The sequence below is a fragment of the Aulonocara sp. 'chitande type north' Nkhata Bay genome, linkage group LG11 (genome assembly GCF_057382095.1).
Source record: "Aulonocara sp. 'chitande type north' Nkhata Bay isolate Kocher_YH1m ecotype deep benthic linkage group LG11, A_spYH_male_GT1.1, whole genome shotgun sequence".
In the NCBI taxonomy this organism is placed as follows: Eukaryota; Metazoa; Chordata; class Actinopteri; order Cichliformes; family Cichlidae; genus Aulonocara; species Aulonocara sp. 'chitande type north' Nkhata Bay.
The window spans coordinates 34,332,771-34,351,538 of record NC_141354.1 but is presented as its reverse complement, the minus strand read 5'-3'; the positions used below and the strand labels follow the sequence as shown (position 1 = coordinate 34,351,538).

Genomic DNA, 18,768 nt, shown 5'->3' with positions numbered 1-18,768 from the left:
CTGCACAACCGGCACAAGGACATTACATTCAAACTCAGAGGATTCATATTTTAGGTCTGCAAAGAGAAATCTTCCTGAAATTCAGGGTAAGCACCTCCATTATTATTTGGACATCAGCAAATAAAAATGATTCCAACCAAGTTGTTACAGCCATTGTCCTCAGTTTCTTTTGAAAGACAAACACAATTTGCTGCGTGTCAAGATCTCTCCTTTGCAAGAAACAAATATTTTAGGCTTAGAAACACAGACAGGAAGTGTGATGTGCAGAGCATCGGGCCACCAGATTTCTCAGTGAAACTGTACAGCAGTCTGTCTACTTCAGAAATAAGGGAAAGAAAGAAAAATATAAAGATAGTTGCACCTCAGCCCAAAGAAATGAAGAGGAGATATCAGACGTTTCTACCAAATTCTCTGTCCTCGTGTCCAAAGAGAAAAGAACCTCCAAAGTTCATCACTTCACACAGGCCTCCTGATGCTCTGGAGACTGAACTGATGTTTGTCAAGATTGGAAAGTATCATTCTGGGACGTACAAGAACCACAAACCTCATGACTTCAGACCAGTAAGTGTCCCCAAACAGTCAATGGATTTAGTACCTTTTTGAAACACAGACACATGCAAACTGCAGACAATACAGTGTGTTTTAGAGCACAATATCTGGTTTAAACACAGGAGGAAGATGCAGACAAAACATTAACATGATCACTGGACTTGCTTTAAATCACTGATTTCAGCTTGATGAGGAGCTTCCAGACATGATAACTGCACATGAGAGAGATCCTGGCAACTTGAAGTTAAAATTAAAGCATTTGGACACTTGTGAGTTTTTTTCTATGAGCTTGATTTGCAGCGTTATCTTGCTTTTCTATTTAGGCAGCAACATTTAGTGAAACAAATTGATTTGTGACAACATCAAAAGCCTCTTTTCTCTTGATTAATATTATTTCTCTTCTAGTGAAGATCAGGTCTGAGACAGATTTTAGTTTACGAGACACCAAGACACGGATGGATACCTATAAACCTGCAGAACCAAAATGGGATGCCCAACTGTTTCTCCCTCCACTGCCCTGGCCTCCAAAATCAGCTTCCTACACTGTCAGTAGAGTTTCTTGATTTTAGTTCTGTAAAGTAGTTAATTTTATTAAGTCTCAGGGGGCTGTTATCTAAAAACAAACCCAAATCATGTAATCGTTACACAGATTATGTTCTGTGGGAAGGCTTAAAGGCCATGTGAGTGCAACAAAGTATGAAAATACAATTTTTCTTTAGATTACAGCCCTCTGCAGGAGAAGTTTAAACTCGATCAGGGGTCTCAAACTTAAATGATCTGTGGGCACTGTCATCTCATGTGAAGGTCACTTTAGTGTTCAAGCAGCACAAACAAACAAGAAAACACCCACAAATATTTACTAAAATGTAGTGTTTTGTTTCTTTTTATTTCAAATATTGTATAACAAGCCAAAACTGCAAACGTGAATGCAATTTTTCCCCTCACTTTTAACTAACTGAAGCCTTTCATTGAACTACCAAACAAACAAATTGGTCCTCTCTTGCTGGCCAGACACGTGGGACCACATCTGGTTTAATTTTGTTCTTATTTAACAAAATAAAAATGCAGACATAAGTGTACACAGTAGTTTTTGACTTCTAGTAAAACTTGTTTTCTTTCTAAATACTTCTCTCACTGAACTAAGACAGCCAATCCCTCAACATGTTTGTGCTCTCTGCTCATATTGCCTTCATATTAAATTATTTTTTGCTTTTTAAAGAACTTATTTTAACATTGAACTCAAAAACAAACAAATCCTCCTCAACAAGAAAAGTAACTTCAAGGGCCAAATCATATTATATTTCTTCATATCAATGTACGGGCTGCAAGTAGGGGTGAGGTGGGCTGCAAGTGGCCCCTGGGCCGTGAGTTTGAGACACCTGATCTAGACAAATGGTGGCTTGACTAACAATAACATTAAAACACATAGATGCATTAAAATAATGATTTGATAAAAATACGTAATTTTTAATTTTTTTTTTTTTTTTTTTTTTTTTTTAACATGTTGGGGGAATTTATAATTTCATGTTGAATCTTTCTCTTGATTAAACTATTTTTATTTCTTGTGTTACATTCACAAAAACGCTGTGTCAAAGTTGATCAAATGTATGAAAGATTTTATTTCTTGCAACAGTTTAGAGGGTGTAAAGTTCCATCTTTATTATTGCTTCTTCTCTTCATTCACAGAGACACAAACAAAGAAGAGAAGCGTACAGTGCTTTCCTCGACCGTGTGGAAGAGAAACTTGGGAGAACCTGGAAAAATAAACCGTGACTCTCTGTCGTCCTTTAGCCCTGTAGCTCTGAGGTTTTGAGACTTCTACATCATCAGTGTGATTTTACTTTTTACAATACATTTTTAAGCAATTAACTACACACAAAAGCCAGATGTAGCAAATGTTATGTTTTCCTATTTACTTATCAGAAGGTTTAATAAACATTTGAATAAACAAACCAGTTTCAAAAAGTTTGAATTTTCTTGCAATGATTTCATGGTTTAGGCTTCACAGGTTTCAACACATTTGCTTCTTTCTCTAAATCCTCCCTCGGTCATGCTGCAATAGACTTCGGCTGCTGGGGGCTTCCCATGATGCACTGAGTCTTTAACCTTCTCTCACCCTTTTTCACTCACTGTGTGTTTACACACCACTCTGCCTTATTGCTTATCTCTGGCTCTCTTCCACATGTTATCCCCCTGCCCTCACCCCAACCAGTCACGGCAGATGGCTACCCCTTCCAGAGCCTAGTTCTGCCAGAGGTTTCTTCATGTAAAGAGGGAGTTTTTCCTTCCCCCTGTTGCCAAGTTAAGTGCTTGCTCATGGGCATCCTTGTGATTGTTTGGGTTCCTCTGTATTACTGTCTGATGTAATTAGCCTCACAACAAACGTCACCTGTCTGAGGCGACTTTTGTTGTGATTTGCCGCAAAAAAATTGAACTGAAATAATTTGAACATTTTTCCACAGTTAGACGTGAGCGTCACACTGATAATGTCTTACTGAGCCTGAGTGAAGCTTTCTATACAGCGACTTTAAGGTCTGTATTTTGATTTGCAAATTGTTACATGAAATTATAAACTAAATTTAAACTGAAATAAAGTGAAAAACAATAATGCAGTTCTTTATGAAACTAGTTTTTATTTGATCAAAAAACAAAATAAAAATTTATAAATGCTCACACAACCAGAGAATTTCTCATTGTAACATGCTTGTAGCAATGCATTCAAAAATAATACTGGAATATTTCAGCATCACATCGTTTTATCCATGTGTAAAATTTCTCTGCAGCAACAAAGCAGCAGCTTCTTTCTTTGACCTTCATTTATTTTAAAGATAGTGTTGCACCCATTGTGAGTCCTTGGGGTGATACAGATGTTTAAAGCTGCTATGGTTCCTCATGGTAACCACTACTGAACTGAGTACCTGCTGCATCTACATGAGTCCATATCACTGAGGCACTGGAGAGAAAAAAAAAAACTGTGTAATAACATCATTTTACTGTATTGTTCACTTTTCACTGCTCAGGATTAGAATTGTGTTTCCTCTCTTTCCCAAATGCAGTCACATTCTTGAAAAATGTCCCTGCGTAGTCATGATGCTGAACCTGTTCTTGGAGATCTCCTGCAGCTCCTTGATCAGTCCCTCCAAAAATGGAATTTTTGCTTTAAATCACTGATTTCAGCTTGATGAGGAGCTTCCAAATATGATAACTGCACATGAGAGAGATCCTGGCAACTTGAAGTTAAAATTTAAGCATTTGGACACTTGTGAGTAGTTTTCTTGAGTTTGATTTGCAGCTTTATCTTACTTTTCTATTTAGGCAGCAACATTTAGTGAAACAAATTGATTTGTGACAACATCAAAAGCCTATTTTCTGTTGATTAATATTATTTCTCTTCTAGTGAAGATCAGGTCTAAGACAGATTTTAGTTTTCGAGACACCAAGACACGGATAGATACTTATAAACCTGCAGAGCCAAAATGGGATGCCCAACTCTTTCTCCCTCCACTGCCCTGGCCTCCAAAATCAGCTTCCTACACTGTCAGTAGAGCTTCTTGATTTTAGTTCTGTAAAGTAGTTAATTTTATTAAGTCTCAGGGGGCTGTTATCTAAAAACAAACCCAAATCATGTAATCGTTACACAGATTATGTTCTGTGGGAAGGCTTAACAGCGGCCTCCCATGGACGAACGTGATAGAGCCTGCCTGAAACTTTGAAACGGGAGTGGCATTCAGGGAGGGAAACGTGGGTGTACGGGGCGCGGGAGCCAACCCTGATGCGCGGCCTGTGAAATGCGACCCAGGGGTACTCTGGGACCCCCGTGGTCTGGGGCTGCCCCGAAGGGGAGCACAAGGGTTAAACAGCTCTGATAGGAGAAAGTCAATGAGCACGCAATAAAGTTGAACTTCATTTGTATTTAAAGACAGAAATAAGAAAATTCTTATTTGAAACTGGTGATAAAATCCAGGTCAGATAGTTACATACAAACATACAGTACACACTACTGCTCAAAAGTCCCTGATTTTAAGAGAAAATTGGCTTTAATGTAATATCACATGAAGTTTATCAGTAATGTTTTCACAGCTTTAATCAAATCATTCATCATCCATAAGTTGTGATGGAAAAATGTCTGCAAGTGTGCAGGAGCCCATTTTTAGAGACAATCACTCCTGTATTATAATGTTAATTGAAGTTTATCAGGTCAGATGACCAATAGATGATAAGAAATATACTCTTACTAATTATTAGAGTTACAAGTACTTTGCTAAGCAAAATTAAATGAGGTTAGGTTGGAACTTGAGACGTTTACATAAAAGGTTCAGTTGGTGATGCATGAAAGAAAATAATCTTCTTTTAAAAATCTTTTGGAGAATTCTGATGGTAAGAAATGAAAAATATTCAAAGAGTGAAAGTGTTAAAAAAAGTGAAGGTTTTGTGCAGCTGGGTGTTGTAGCCCCTTTAGAGGAAAATGTAAACTTGGTTTAATGAGGTTAAAAACAAAACCTGGGATGATCCAGACACATTTATTTTTTCTTTAATTTAAGTCAATGAGCACGCAATAAAGTGGACTTGTTAGGGAGAGTTCGCTGTCAGAGTTAAAACACTCCAACTCAATTTTGGTGATAGAGACAGCTAAAAAAAATGAGCGTTTTGTTGACACTGATGACATAATCCTGATCAGATACAGACAGACACATGCATACAACACACACTACTGCTCAAAATTTTGTGGTCAAATTCAAACATTCTCCTTTTATTAATAATTTACATTTACTTTAACATAATATAACAAAAAGGTTATCAGAAATGTTTTCACAGATGTGTGTTTAATGAATCATTCATGTTAAATCACCCATGATGTATTAGGAAATGTCTACACAGTTATACATGGGCCCATTTCTAGTAACAATCACTCCTATGTTGACAGATCACATGGTTCTAAACCAGGAACACATCTGATTTAATCAGATTACAAACATCATCCATCACAAACTTCGACAATTTACTGTTTTTAATCCGCACAATGATTTCGGTTTGTGCTGATATCTTTGGAAAAAGGTTTCTTGACTGACAAGTTGAGATCTAACATTACAAACTGACATCTGGTAACACGATGTACCAAATGAAAATGGGCTTCTGTAGATGTCATGGTTCCCTTGCCCTCTTTTGCTGGCCTGCTTCTTTCTCTCTCTCCTCTTTCGGTGTATGCCTGTGTTGTTGTCTGTGTGCTTGTCTTTTTTAGGGGATGCTCCTCCACCTTCCTGTCGCTCAGTCACTTGTGAACAATCAGCTGATTACTCGCCTGTTCCTCACGAGGTCTTCATGCTGGCTTCTAAACAACCAGATCATTGCATTACCTAGGTAACGGATCATGCCACAGTCTTGTCACATTTTCCATCAGTTCTTGCTTTTGCTCACTCTCTGTTTCTGTGCAGACCTGTGCAAATCCGCCACCATCTCCTCATTGAACGACTGGCGACCTGTAGCCCTGACCCCCATCGTGAGCAAATGCTTCGAGAAGTTGATCAGGGACTTCGTTTGCTCTGCACTACCCGACTCACTGGACCCTTTGCGGATGACACTACAGTGGTGGGTCTTATCACCAAAAGTGATGAGACGGCTTACAGGGAGGAGGTCAGCACCCTGACCCACTGGTGTCAAGACAACCATCTCACCCTCAACGTCGCAAAGCCAAAGGAGTTGATAGTGGACTTCCGGAGGTGCAGAGAAGTACAGATCTCCATCACCATCAACGGCGCTGCTGTGGAGAGAGTGAGTAGCTTCCGGTTCCTTGGTGTACATCTGGCTGAGGATCTTACGTGGTCAGTACACACAAACAAAACAGTGAAGAAGGCCCAGCAGCGCCTCTTCTTTGTCAGGAGACTGAAAAGATTTGGCATGAGCCCCCGCATCCTCAGAACCTTCTATTGCTGTGCCATTGAGAGCATCCTCACTGGATGTATGGCAACAGCACTGCTTGCAACCGCAAAGCTCTCCAGAGAGTAGTGCGGTGCTCTGAACGGATAATTGGAGGTGAGCTTCCCTCCCTCCAGGACATCTACAGGAAGCGGTGCCTGAGGAAAGTGGGGAGGATCATCAAAGACTCCAGTCACCCCAGCCATAAACTGTTCAGACTACTTCCACTAGGAAGGAGGTTCTGCAGTATCCGGTCCCGTACCAGCAGACTGAGAGACAGCCTTTTCCACCAGGCCATCAGACTGCTGAACACTTCATAGACACCTCAGCTTCACTACTGGAACTTCAACATTATGCACTCCATACTGTATATAAATGCCACTTGTTTTGCACATGTCCAACTACCAACCTCTGTATATTTTATATATTTTATTGTTTACTCTATTTAATTTGTAAAATATGTATACACACACACACACACACACACACACACACACACACACGTAGAAAAACACATTTAGTATACACATTCAGTAATGCATACATTCTTATATTGTACATATATTTATTCATATAACTCTCAGATTTAGCCACTCTTATATTTTGCTTGTTCTTATGGTATTGTCTTTTTGCACACCTCTGTTCCTTGTGAAGCTCGCACACAAGAATTTCACTCGCATGTATTGTACCAGTGAACCTCCACATGTGATGTGACAATAAAAGTGATTTGATTTGATTTAAAAGGAGATGGGGGTCAGGGTGTCAGCACCCCTGGCCACTTTACCAGTGTTTTTCCAATGTGGGGGGTTTACTGTAGAAATTGAAGACCAGAGACTATAACTTTAACTGTTGTGTGAAAGTCTTCAGATCAGCCTTTAGAGTAGGACTGCACAGGATGCAGTGTGCTAATCTCCAGATGCATCTGTAAGGAAAATGGGTAATAAAAATGATTGTGTGAAATTTGGAAACATCTCTGCGTGATCTCTACCAAGACAAAAAGAATCGGAGAGACCAACGTTGTCTCAACAACACTTGGTAGATATTCCACTAAATCTCATTTGTGATTTATGATAAATGTTACCATTAATTATTTATATTTCTTTACGCTTCTGAATAATTTAGTAAAACATCAAAAAGATTTTTACTGTTGTCAGAAATAAGACACTTCTAATTCTCTACAAACTTTTGAGCTGTAGTCCAGATTGCAATAATAGTGTATGGTTATTGTTTATAGCAGATGAAATAGAAGTATCAGGACAAGGTGTGAATAAAAGTTGTGAGTTGTGTTGCTGCAGAGAAAGTTGTTCACTCTGGTGAGGTCTAATGAGTCTAATGGGAGGCTGAGCCTTCAGCTTTCCTGTCCCTGTCCTGTTTAACCAGAAACGCTCTCGTCTTTTAACATTAAACTCATAACTTTCCGTTTTGATCAATCTTAAAACTACAGCTGGATCAGCTGACCCTGTCCCATCCTTTAGTTATGCTGTTATAGGCCACAACTGCTGATTAACTTCCCATCATACACTGAGCACTTCTGTCTTTTACTCTGTGTGTTAATATATCACTACTGCGTGTCAGTAACGTTGGTCCTCTTCCTCCCATCATGTGTTTTGTCCTGTCCTCATATGCTCTTGATTTGTTTCTTATTTTGTCTTTTCTGTCATCCCTAACCCGTTGCTCGTCCTTGAGCCTCATTCTGCCAAAGGTTTCTTAAAAAGGTTTTTTTTCCCATCCCACCATCCCCAAGTGCTTGCTCATAGGGTAGCTCCAACTGTCAGAAAAAAGGGCTTTCACATTGCACAGGTTTCTAAAACTCTGTGCCTCTGTTTCCTGTCACACTGACTGTGAGCCTTTACTGTATTTCCAATGTAATTTAGAGAGAGAAACATATGTCAATACTAAGCTGTTAAGAGGCTACTTACAATAATCCGTCTTCTTGAACTGAAACCTGTATACAGTCTGTGATCAGCTGATCTTGGCCTGAGGTTTACTGCTTTTTGTGGATTTACACATCTGAATCCAACAAGATGTACACAGATGTTTCATGATTTCCATCCCATACACTGTCTTTACACTGTTTAAGCCACAGATGTTAAACTGATTTTTACATCGAGGGCTACATACATGCCACCAGTGAAAATCTCCCGTGTAAAGTAGTATAACTGCACATTTCATTTCTGAGCTATCTCAATATTTGAAAAAGAAGTGCAATTTCAACAGTATGTCTCAGTTTTCTCTACATGATAAAAAAAAATGCTGTGGTTGCAAATGAAAGAAATCTCTCTTGTCCTTTTGTGCAATACAAAAAAGTAATTTCAATATCCAGGCTGTATACTGCACTACCATTTTCCTCCCCTGGTGCCTGAAATCAGCTGGTTGTAGCTAAAATGCAAGTGGAACCGGTAAGCAGGTGTCTTTATTAAATGTTTTTGTTACTACAAAGTCAAAATGTTATGATGGTTTCAGTATTTTAATGATGATGATGGTAGGCGTGTTTTATCATCATTCATATGATGACGGATTTTTAGGCTAATAGTTAGGCTAACACACTTACCTCTCCTCTGTTTCTTTCCAAAACTGATAGATCCTCCACTTCTTTTAAGTGTCTACCAGCGCAATTCTTAGCATATTTTGGTTCCTGCAACTGGTCCGTCGGATTATTGTCTCCCCAGAAACACTTCCCTTGTGCTTTTGGAAATGTTTTTTCCTATTTCTGCTTTGTTTCTCCTATTTCTGTTGTCATTTTTCCTATTTCCGTTGTGTTTTGTGTGCTTTTGTAGGGCTTTTCTTATTGCTGGTGTTTTCTTAAGTTGCAGTCCGTTTAGCCTCTCAGGGCCACCGCAGTGCAGTCCCAAAAAAAGTTGTTTTTTATTTAACCCAACAACATAGTTGGTTAAATTATACAAAAAAATCAAAATCTTGGGCCCATAAAAGAGGTCAAAATAACAGAACTCTACTCAAAGTTAACAGCAACCAATACTGATACCTCAAACAAACTGACCTCACTAAACGAGCCAAAGGGGGAAACTTAAAAATCACAAAAAGGGGTAAAACACCCAAAAACCTAACGTAAATAAAAGGACGTTTATTTACTTCACAGACCCAGTGACGCCCATTCAGTTTCATTATCCAGGAAATAACAGCTGATGCTCACACTTCTGTTTAAGACACAGTCCAACACAGTTCCTCACCCTGAGTGGAACAATGGGTCTATGTGAGTACAGCTGCCTTTTTCAAATCATCTCTACATCATATGAGTTCATGATTCTAGCATTACATAAAATGTCTTTTTTTTTTTTCCCCATTTGATTCACCTTTTATTGTTTATTTTATTTTCACTTACTGAATATGGGACAGACTTGACTGGGGGAAAGAAGGGGAGAAAGAAAGAGGGAAAGAGAAACAGCTGAGAAGAGGGACGGGGGAGAAGGGCAAAAACCAAAAACCAACAGAATGAGCAGAAAAAGAAAAAAAAGAAGAAAAGAAAAAAAAATGCATATATCAATCACCTGGGTCACCTGCTGAGAAAGAAAAAAGAAAACAAGCAGAAGAGAACAAGAGTAATAGAATAAGCAACATCACAATGATATATGGGAATATGACAGTAAATACTAAATATTAAACATTATTGTGCAGCACATAAGATCAACAGAACACAGTGTGCTTTGAGGTAGGAGCCAAAAAGGGTGTAGTTTGTGGGTGTGATCACCCGTGTGTACACCTGTGAGCATGGATGCGTTTGTTTTTTAAAAGGTACCTTCATGTAATGATCTGCTAGAGGGTGTGGGGGGGCCACAGCCCCGTCCTCCAGGGCATGAAGCAGGTATGGAGGAGATCAAAACTCCAGACATCCAGAGGCCCCCAGAACACAAGAGACCAAGGAAGACCAACAGAGGGGCAGCCGCGCCACTGTCCCAGAAAGAGCTGAGGAGAGTCCCAGATGAGGGCTCACTCAGCAGCCGCGGAGCAGAAGCCAGGGGGAGTTGCAGTGACGCGCCCGTGAGCTCCGCCGGCAGCCAGCCGTGCCTGAGTGACCGAGCCCCAGGCCGAGAGGCCGGGGGCACCCCACCTCCGAAGTGGCCCGAGCAAGCCCCAGGCTCCAGGCCCCGATAAGCGGCCGCCAAGGAGTGAGCCGGTGTGTACCTGGACGCCCATCCCCGGACACAAAGAACCACCAACGCACCGATGTCTGAGGGAGTCCGCCACTGGCAGGGGAAGTGGTGGTAGGGGGAGATAGGCCTCCATACCTTGGAGGGCCTAAGATGTCCCCAGAGAGGTGGCGCCTGACACCCAACCTGACATATAGACACAGAAATACAGGCACACACATATACAAACATCCATTCCCACCCTCATGCTCTCATATACACTTACTCCACACTCAACCAACGTGGAGACAGACATAAAGAGACGCTGTACACACGATCACACTCCCCAAGCGTACTCTAAGCCCCGGGTCTAGGTACCCTTGCCCCTGGAGGGGGGGAACTGCACCCAGACCCAGGTGGTGTTACCCTTTTTCCCTGCGGTGGGGGGGAGGCAGACCGCCCCGACTCCGCAGCAGCAGGGAGGCCCCACACTCCAGACCGCAGTCGGACGGCCAACTCCTCCTCCTAGCCCCCCCCCCCCCGCTCCAGCAGGTCGCAGAGAATGGGGGTGAGAGAAGACTCCAAACCTCCCTCCACCCGCTCATTGTAGTGTTGATGCATGTGTGTTCTAAGGTGCATTTAAAACCCAGGAGGGCATGGAGCTACCTGCCAGAGAGCAGCAGGTAAGCGCATGGTCCCTCCTGCTGGCCCTCAATGTCTACGTGTATTTAACATTGAGAAGTGGGCAATGACGCCAGGGGTGGGGGGTACACCCTGATGGTACTTTGGATTCCGTGTATCGTGCCCACCCCCAAGATCCTATATGTATGTGTAATGAGAGTGTGAGTAATGTGAATGTCTAAGTTGTGGGATAAAATTGAGGCAGAGGCAGCCGGAAGGGGACCGGGGGGGGGGGGTGGCCTCCTCTGCACCCTGGTGACATACCCCTACTCCAAGGTCCTGCATGTGTGGGTGGTTGTGGTGGAGCGGGAAGAGGGAGGCAGCTGGAGATGGAAGGGAGGGGCAAGTGACCCCTCCCTGGGGCAAGTGACCCCTCCCTGGGGCCAGCTCCCCCGCTGACCCCAGTAGGCACCCCCACACTCCGCGACCCACCAGGGAAAGGGGGCCCAGGTCCATCCAGACCGGGGCCCAGCGCAGCAGCGCCTCCCGGCCCCACAGAGCCCAGGACAGTCCACCCAACCCCACCACAGAGAAAACTGCACCCACCCCACCATCCACTCTTCTTCCAGGCTACATAAGACAATAAACACCCAGGCTGAGATCTTCCTCCACCTCTCCTGTATCTCCCCCTCCTGTAGAGAGAGCCCCTGAGGAGAGGAAAGCTCCTGCAAGATGTGACAATCTTCCCCACCAGTTGAAGAGCCCCCCAGGTGGCTCGATGCACCGGCGGCACACTGCTCCAGGGCTGGGCCCCCATGCACCCACCCGCCCACAACCCCGGCAACACATCAACCAGGACCCAAGCCCCCGAGGCCCGGCCTGGGCCCAGCCCAGAGACGGAGCGCCCCCAGAACCTCACGCCCATCCCGGACCCACCCAGGGGCAGCCAGGCTACCAGGTCAGTAACCCACGTCCGTCAGCACAGACCCTCCCCTAGTCCCGCTGCACGCAGCCGCGAGGAAACAGTCACCTGAGAGCCAACAGAGCCCCTAACCGGACATGACCGCTACCCCGGGTTGAGCCCCCAAAGGAAAATGCCTCCGGGGAACCCCCCGACGCCCTAAGCCTGTCCCTACCCCCACACCAATCACAACAGTGAAGGCGGGACCAAACTATGACCCCCCACCCCCACTAGGTGATGGAGCTGATCAAAGCAGTCCAGAGCAATTGATCTGATGTGGTGGCAGAGGCTGTATCAAGACTAATGTAATCTAATAGATAATTTCTATATTGGTTAGAATTAAGATTATTTTTATTTTTCCAGTTCATGACTGTTTTCTTGGCTATGCATAGGGCAGTGAAGACCATATGGGCGATATTCTTTTCTGAAGTGACATTATCTAAGCTGCCCAACAAACACACTAAGGGGGAAGTTGGAATGTTACATTTCAGACACTTCGATAAGTCTTCACATATCTCGCGCCAAAACTTCTGAACTGGTGGACAGAACCAAAGAGCGTGGATATAATTGTCCGGTGAATTGGTTTGGCAGTGTGAGCAGTTGTTGGTAGACGTAAAGCCCATCTTGAACATCCGATGACCTGTATAGTGCACTCTATGTAATATTTTGTATTGAATTAATTGAAGACTGGGATTTCTAATTAGATGAAAGGTTTTTAAGCAAATCTGAGACCAGAAGTTTAGGTCTAAGTTAACTGATAAATCCGCTTCCCATTTTGCAATAGGAAGTGATATTGATTCATCTGTTTTAGAAAGCATTCTGTATATTTTGGATAGTAATTTGGGGGTTTTAAGAGTAAGAAATTGAACCACACTTGGTGGTGTTTGTAGTTCAACTTGACCCGGTTTAAATTTCTTTTTTACTATGGATTTAATTTGTTGATATTCTAAAAATCTTTTCTTGTTGATCCCATATTGTGTAACTAGTCTGTCAAATGAAATAAATTCTGTTCCTTCTAGTATATGTTCTAAATATTTGATTCCTTTACCACTCCAATCTGAAAAGTTTATCATATTATTGTTTTGTAATATGTCAGGGTTGTTCCAGATAGGTGTACGTTTGCATGGGATTAATGAAGACGCTGTCAATTTTAGAAACTCCCACCATGCTGTCAGAGAAGCGCTGATGTTGATGCTTTTAAAGCATTCATGTCGTTGGATGTTTGAGCTGATAAATGGTAGGTCTGAGATCTCTAGATTATTGCAAAGTGCTTGTTCTACATCTAGCCAAGGTTCATCTAAGAGGGTATGTTTTAGCCATCCTGAGATAAACTGAGGCCTGTTGGCTAAGAAGTAGTGCTGAAAGTTAGGCAGTTCTAGTCCTCCTTTATCCTTGGTCTTTTGTAGTGTTTTTAAGCTTATACGTGGGGGTTTATTTTTCCAAAGGAATTTGGACATACATGAATCTAGAGATCTGAACCAATCTTGTGGCGGTTTAGTTGGGATCATTGAGAATAAATAATTTATTTTTGGTAAGACCATCATTTTTATAGCGGCAACCCTTCCCATGAGTGATATGGGTAGATATTTCCATCTAGCCAGATCATCTTCTACCTTCTTTAAAAGTGGGATATGGTTTAATTTAGTTAGATCTGCAAGCTTGGGAGAAACATTAATACCTAAATATTTTATATTTCCCGATTGCAGTGGTGTAGAAGAGGAATTATGGAGGGAGCAATTAATCGGTAGAACTGTAGATTTTGACCAGTTAATTGAGTAATCTGATATTCTTGCAAAAGAGTTTATCAATTCAGTCACCCCAGAGATATTGGTTTGTGAATTTTGGAGAAAGAGTAACACATCATCCGCATAAAGGCTGATTTTATGTTCCACGTTCTTGCATTTTATGCCCTTAATTACTGAATTCTGTCTAATTGCTGCTGCTAGTGGTTCAATAAAAATTGCAAGCAGTGAAGGGGAGAGTGGGCATCCCTGCCTGGTGCCCCTCAAGAGACAGAAGCTGGAGGATGTCTGGTCATTTGTTCTAACACAAGCTGTTGGGGAATTATATAATATTTTTAACCAGTTTATGAAAGAGAATCCAAAACCAAATTTGTGTAAAGTTGCAAATAGAAATTTCCAGTTAACTCTGTCGAATGCTTTTTCTGCGTCTAAAGAGAATATTGTAGTTTCTAGGTTTTTACTGTATGAGTAGTCTATCAAATTAAGTAATCTCCGTGTATTTGTTGATGAGTGCCTACCTTTTATGAAACCAGTTTGGTCAGGATGAATTAAGAGGGGGGTTATTTTCTCCAGTCTCTTTGAGAGAGCTTTGCAGATTATTTTAAGGTCTACGTTTATAAGGGATATTGGACGATAGCTTGAGGGATATACAGGGTCTTTGCCTGGTTTTAGCAGGAGATTAATGTTTGCAGAATTCATATTTGATGGAAGTCTGCCCTTTTCTTTAATTTCCAACAACGTTCTGTAGAAAACTGGTGCTAGAATCGACCAGAATTCTTTGTAGAATTCTGCAGGAAAGCCGTCTGGACCTGGAGCCTTATTATTGGGCATACTTATCAGAGCTTCCTGGAGTTCACCTGGTGTCACTGGTGAATCCAGTGCCATTGCTTGAGTGTCCAATAATTTTGGAAGAGTTATGTTGTCCAAAAACTGATCAATTTCTTTTTTAGATGGGTTTATTTGTGGTGAATACAACGTTTTATAGAAATCCCTGAAAATGTTGTTTATTTGTATCGGATCATATATTGTGTTCCCAGATGAATCTTGAACAGCACATATAGTTGTTTTTTCTTTATTTATTTTTAGCTGGTTTGCTAGAAATTGACCGGATTTATTACCATGTTCATAATTTTGTAGGCGTAGTCTTTGTACTAAGAATTTTGTTTTTTTATCAATACATTTTTACATAAAATGTCTTCATAGGGCTGGGCGATATATCGAGGTTTTTTTTAAAAAAAAAATATCGATATATTTTCATACGAGATATAAGATACAATATCGTTTATATCGATATAGTATATGTTACGTTATAATTATACTTGTGGAGCCGCAGGTTTGCCTCTCTTTCGTCCACTTTTGTCTCTACGCAACGTTACTCGGCCTTGGCTCTCCTTCACTGAACACAACTCCTCCTCCCCCATAGCTTCACCTGCAGGCAATGACAAGATGAACGCGGCAAATCTCCGTTAGCGAGTTACCGCGGATCGCCCCGTGCGTGGGGCTGCACGGCGGCAACACGTTAGCGAGCTAACCGCGCTAACGAGCTAACCGCGCTAACAACATGCAGCCCACAGGGGCTGCACGGTCTAAAATCCTTTGATTTTCTCAAAAATTGACAGTGCGCCTTTTGTATGAATTCTGGTTGTGCTTACTGACCGCGAACCGATTTTATGTGGTACACGGCGCTCAGCAATCTGTCAAAAAATGTTTTAGTACAACTTTGGTAGGCTACTGGGCTGCACCGCTTGATGGACTGTCGGAGCATTACGGCTACCGTAGTCTGGAGCGATACATACTGTGCTTCAATGTAATATTACCATATTGTGTGTGTATAAGGGCCATAAATGGCACCTGTTCAGAGACATGGTTACAAAGAGGATTTCAAACTCAAGGCTGTCAGTCACGCAGTAGATGACGCACTTGGGAATAGAGCAGCTGTGAAATCTGTCTCTTTGTTATTATGCTCAGCGTCTTTTAGTTTACATTTTGACTGCACAATTGTGCTTTTTGTTATGCACAAAAACATTGTTTTCTTTTATTTATGGAGCATGATTATTTAATAAATGCTGATAATTTATTTTTGAGTAATTTCTTCATGTACATCTACGCCAGGGGTCGGCAACCTGCAGCTCCGGAGCCGCATGCGGCTCTTCAGCCTCCTCATTCACCTGTCTCTACTGAGGGTGGGGTACCCCGGCATAAAAGTTAGGCGCACACAAATTTTATAATAATTTATATAATATAATGTGTTTTTCTGGATACACTGTGCTTTTTCAGCATTCAAAGATTGATGACACCGTGTCAGAGCACTGGCTATGAATTTCTGAAGGATCAGGCCTTAACAGAAAAGTTAGCAATAGTTCTTTTCCTATTACAGCTACATCCACTTCTGTCATGCCTAGGCTGCTCACTAGGGCTGGGTATCATCACTGATTTCTATAATCCATTCGATTCCGGTTTTCAAAGTCCGGATTCGATTCAACTTAGCCTCAGACAGTCAGAAATATTATAATTCTCATCATTTATCAGTGACTTCATCAGAATTGTGAACATCACAGCAGATGCCTTTGTGTGAAAGTAACTGAGAATAAAACAGAAAAACATGAAGGAGATTTTCCTGGTCTGGCTTTTTATAGCAGATAACCTTAAAAATATTCTACAATGTTCTGCATATAAAGTTTGAATTTCTTCAGTATTGAACAACAGAAAAAAATAGGCTCTCTTGTCCGAGGTCATTTAAGTGACAAAAAGAAAAGAAAAAGACAGCAGCCGACAGCGCTGTAAACAACAGTAGACTGGTGGGTAATAAGCGAATGAATAATACAGAAAACAGAGATTGGAGACGGGAAACTGTTCTTGAAGTACAGAGAGAGATAGAGAGAGAGCTAGCTGTGCATGAAGTGTGATTTTAATAGTTGTGGAAGCAAAACAGCAAAATTCATAACGACATTGATCAAATGTGAAGCGCAGTTTGCTGCTTCTTTTGCTGCTGGCTCGGTGAATTTTGGTTGGAGAGAGACAAAACCTGCAGCTCAGAATCAGCGCAAAAAGATGTAAACACAACGCGTACTGGACGCATCAGAATCCCTAAGCTCCGACAGCATGTCCGTCTACGGGCCGTCGGGTGAGAAAGCCGAGAAAGAAAGTTGATTCTGATGCGTCGGTCCGCTCTGTGTTTACGTGTTTGTGTGGAATCCGTGTACCTGCTCTCATTTGCTGTTTGGTTGTTGTTGAAATGGTTTTGTGAGCTTTAATCTGAGAATCTGGCGTTTCTGGCAAAACAGTTATATTTAAAAGTTGATTCAGGATTTAATGAATTGATATCGCTTTATTCAAGCTACTCACCTCCCACTTCCACCTGCACTTTCAACTGGACCACGGCCAATCAGAGAGGTCCCGCCCCTGACTATCTCTGATTGGTTTAGTCCACGATAGGGGCAAAATGCGTGTCTGTTGTTGACCACAGGGAAGGTTGCAGATTTTTTTTTTTTTTTTTGCTACCCGAACATTTGGTCGCACAGGTGCAACCAAATTTTTTTTTTTTTAGTCGTACCACTGAAAAATTTGGTCACACTCTAGAGCCCTGTCTCACTTTGCATTCAAAGTAAAGGGGAACGTTTGTCAATGCACGATTTCCTGGTTTACCGATTGCACTGATGAACACCTTTCACTTTACAAAGAATCAGAAGAAAGCACGTTGCTAGGACTAATCGGAGGCAAATTTTATTTCAAAAGACTACCCAACGGAAGCCTTGATAAAAGCATTGTTTTGTGCAAATTGTGCAAAAAGGAGTTTACATACCACTGAAGCACTTGAACCTTACAGTACCATCTAAATGTAAAACATGTTGCAGTGAGCGCAGAAACTGTGGGAGCTGTTAGCGCTAGCAGTTCGAGTACCAACAAAAAGTGTCGGGAGCCCAAACTTGATGAAATGACTGGCTTCAGGACCAAAATTAGTAAGTCAACATCAGACAAACTTACAAATTCTCTCGCAATTCTCTGGATTGCTCTGGACCGTTTTTTCCTGTGCGGCCAGTGTTCCAGATCTACTGGCGTTTAGATCTACTGGCGTTGGTCGAACAGATGTGTGGCAGACTTGCGTTTCAGGAGCTGCTACCGACAAACCAGTCTGTGACACTTGTAAGGTTATCTCAAACACACTCCGTCAGTCTTGATGCTGTTGAACAACAAAATGTTTAAAAATGTCGCGAGTTTACCTGGTGATATCCTCAATGATCGGGAGACTCTTGTCATCGTTATCATCCCCCCTCGCACGTTTTATTTCTCCGGTTTCAGCGTTTTTGCTGCACAACTACAGCGTGCAGTTTACTTTGTGCACTAACATGTACTTGAATCAACCAGCGCCACCTCTGGCCAAGTGCCACAACCTACAGCCAGATCAACTTGTGACACAAATCTGCACCACGCTTGAATTCGTTTCATGCACAATACATTTGCACCTTTCAATTGTGTCTGTCTGTGCATCATGCAAATAAACCTTTGAAATGAATGAAATGATATCATGTATGTAATATCAGCCTACATTTGTACAAAATGCCAAATTATGTACACAAAGTCATAAGAATCACCACCCTTGTTCATCATGATATCAATACTTTTGCCCATAAGAAAAATGTCGTGAACAAATATATGACACACTAATATTTCACCAGTGTTGTAATTTCACATGTCGTTAGCATAGTCTGCGTGTGTCTTTTCTCTGCAAATGAACATTTTAGAGTTGCTTGTTATATACAGTCTGTATAGGTGTGGTCAATCTAATAACAATCCATAAGGAGATGGCAGGTACGCTGAATGTACAGCAGTTACACAGTGATCAGTAATAAACAGTCTCCAAAACTTGGATATAATCCTCAATTTGGAACCCATCTAC

The 18,768-nt window shown here is 41.7% G+C and overlaps 2 protein-coding genes across 2 annotated transcripts; both read left to right on the top strand.

Annotated features, from left to right (window-relative positions):
• Positions 1 to 2,438, top strand: lg11h7orf78 (linkage group 11 C7orf78 homolog). Its single transcript, XM_086310075.1, has 4 exons — positions 1 to 561; positions 734 to 818; positions 955 to 1,094; positions 2,236 to 2,438. The coding sequence occupies exons 1-4, from the start codon at positions 127 to 129 to the stop codon at positions 2,320 to 2,322; spliced, it is 747 nt and encodes a 248-aa protein (XP_086166201.1). The 5' UTR covers positions 1 to 126; the 3' UTR covers positions 2,323 to 2,438.
• A 2,276-nt stretch (positions 2,439 to 4,714) lies between these two features.
• On the top strand, positions 4,715 to 7,370 carry LOC147319591 (uncharacterized). Its single transcript, XM_086310073.1, has 2 exons — positions 4,715 to 5,907; positions 5,982 to 7,370. Exons 1-2 carry the CDS (start codon positions 5,792 to 5,794, stop codon positions 6,550 to 6,552), a joined length of 687 nt encoding a protein of 228 aa, XP_086166199.1. The 5' UTR covers positions 4,715 to 5,791; the 3' UTR covers positions 6,553 to 7,370.
• Positions 7,371 to 18,768: the final 11,398 nt, after the last annotated feature.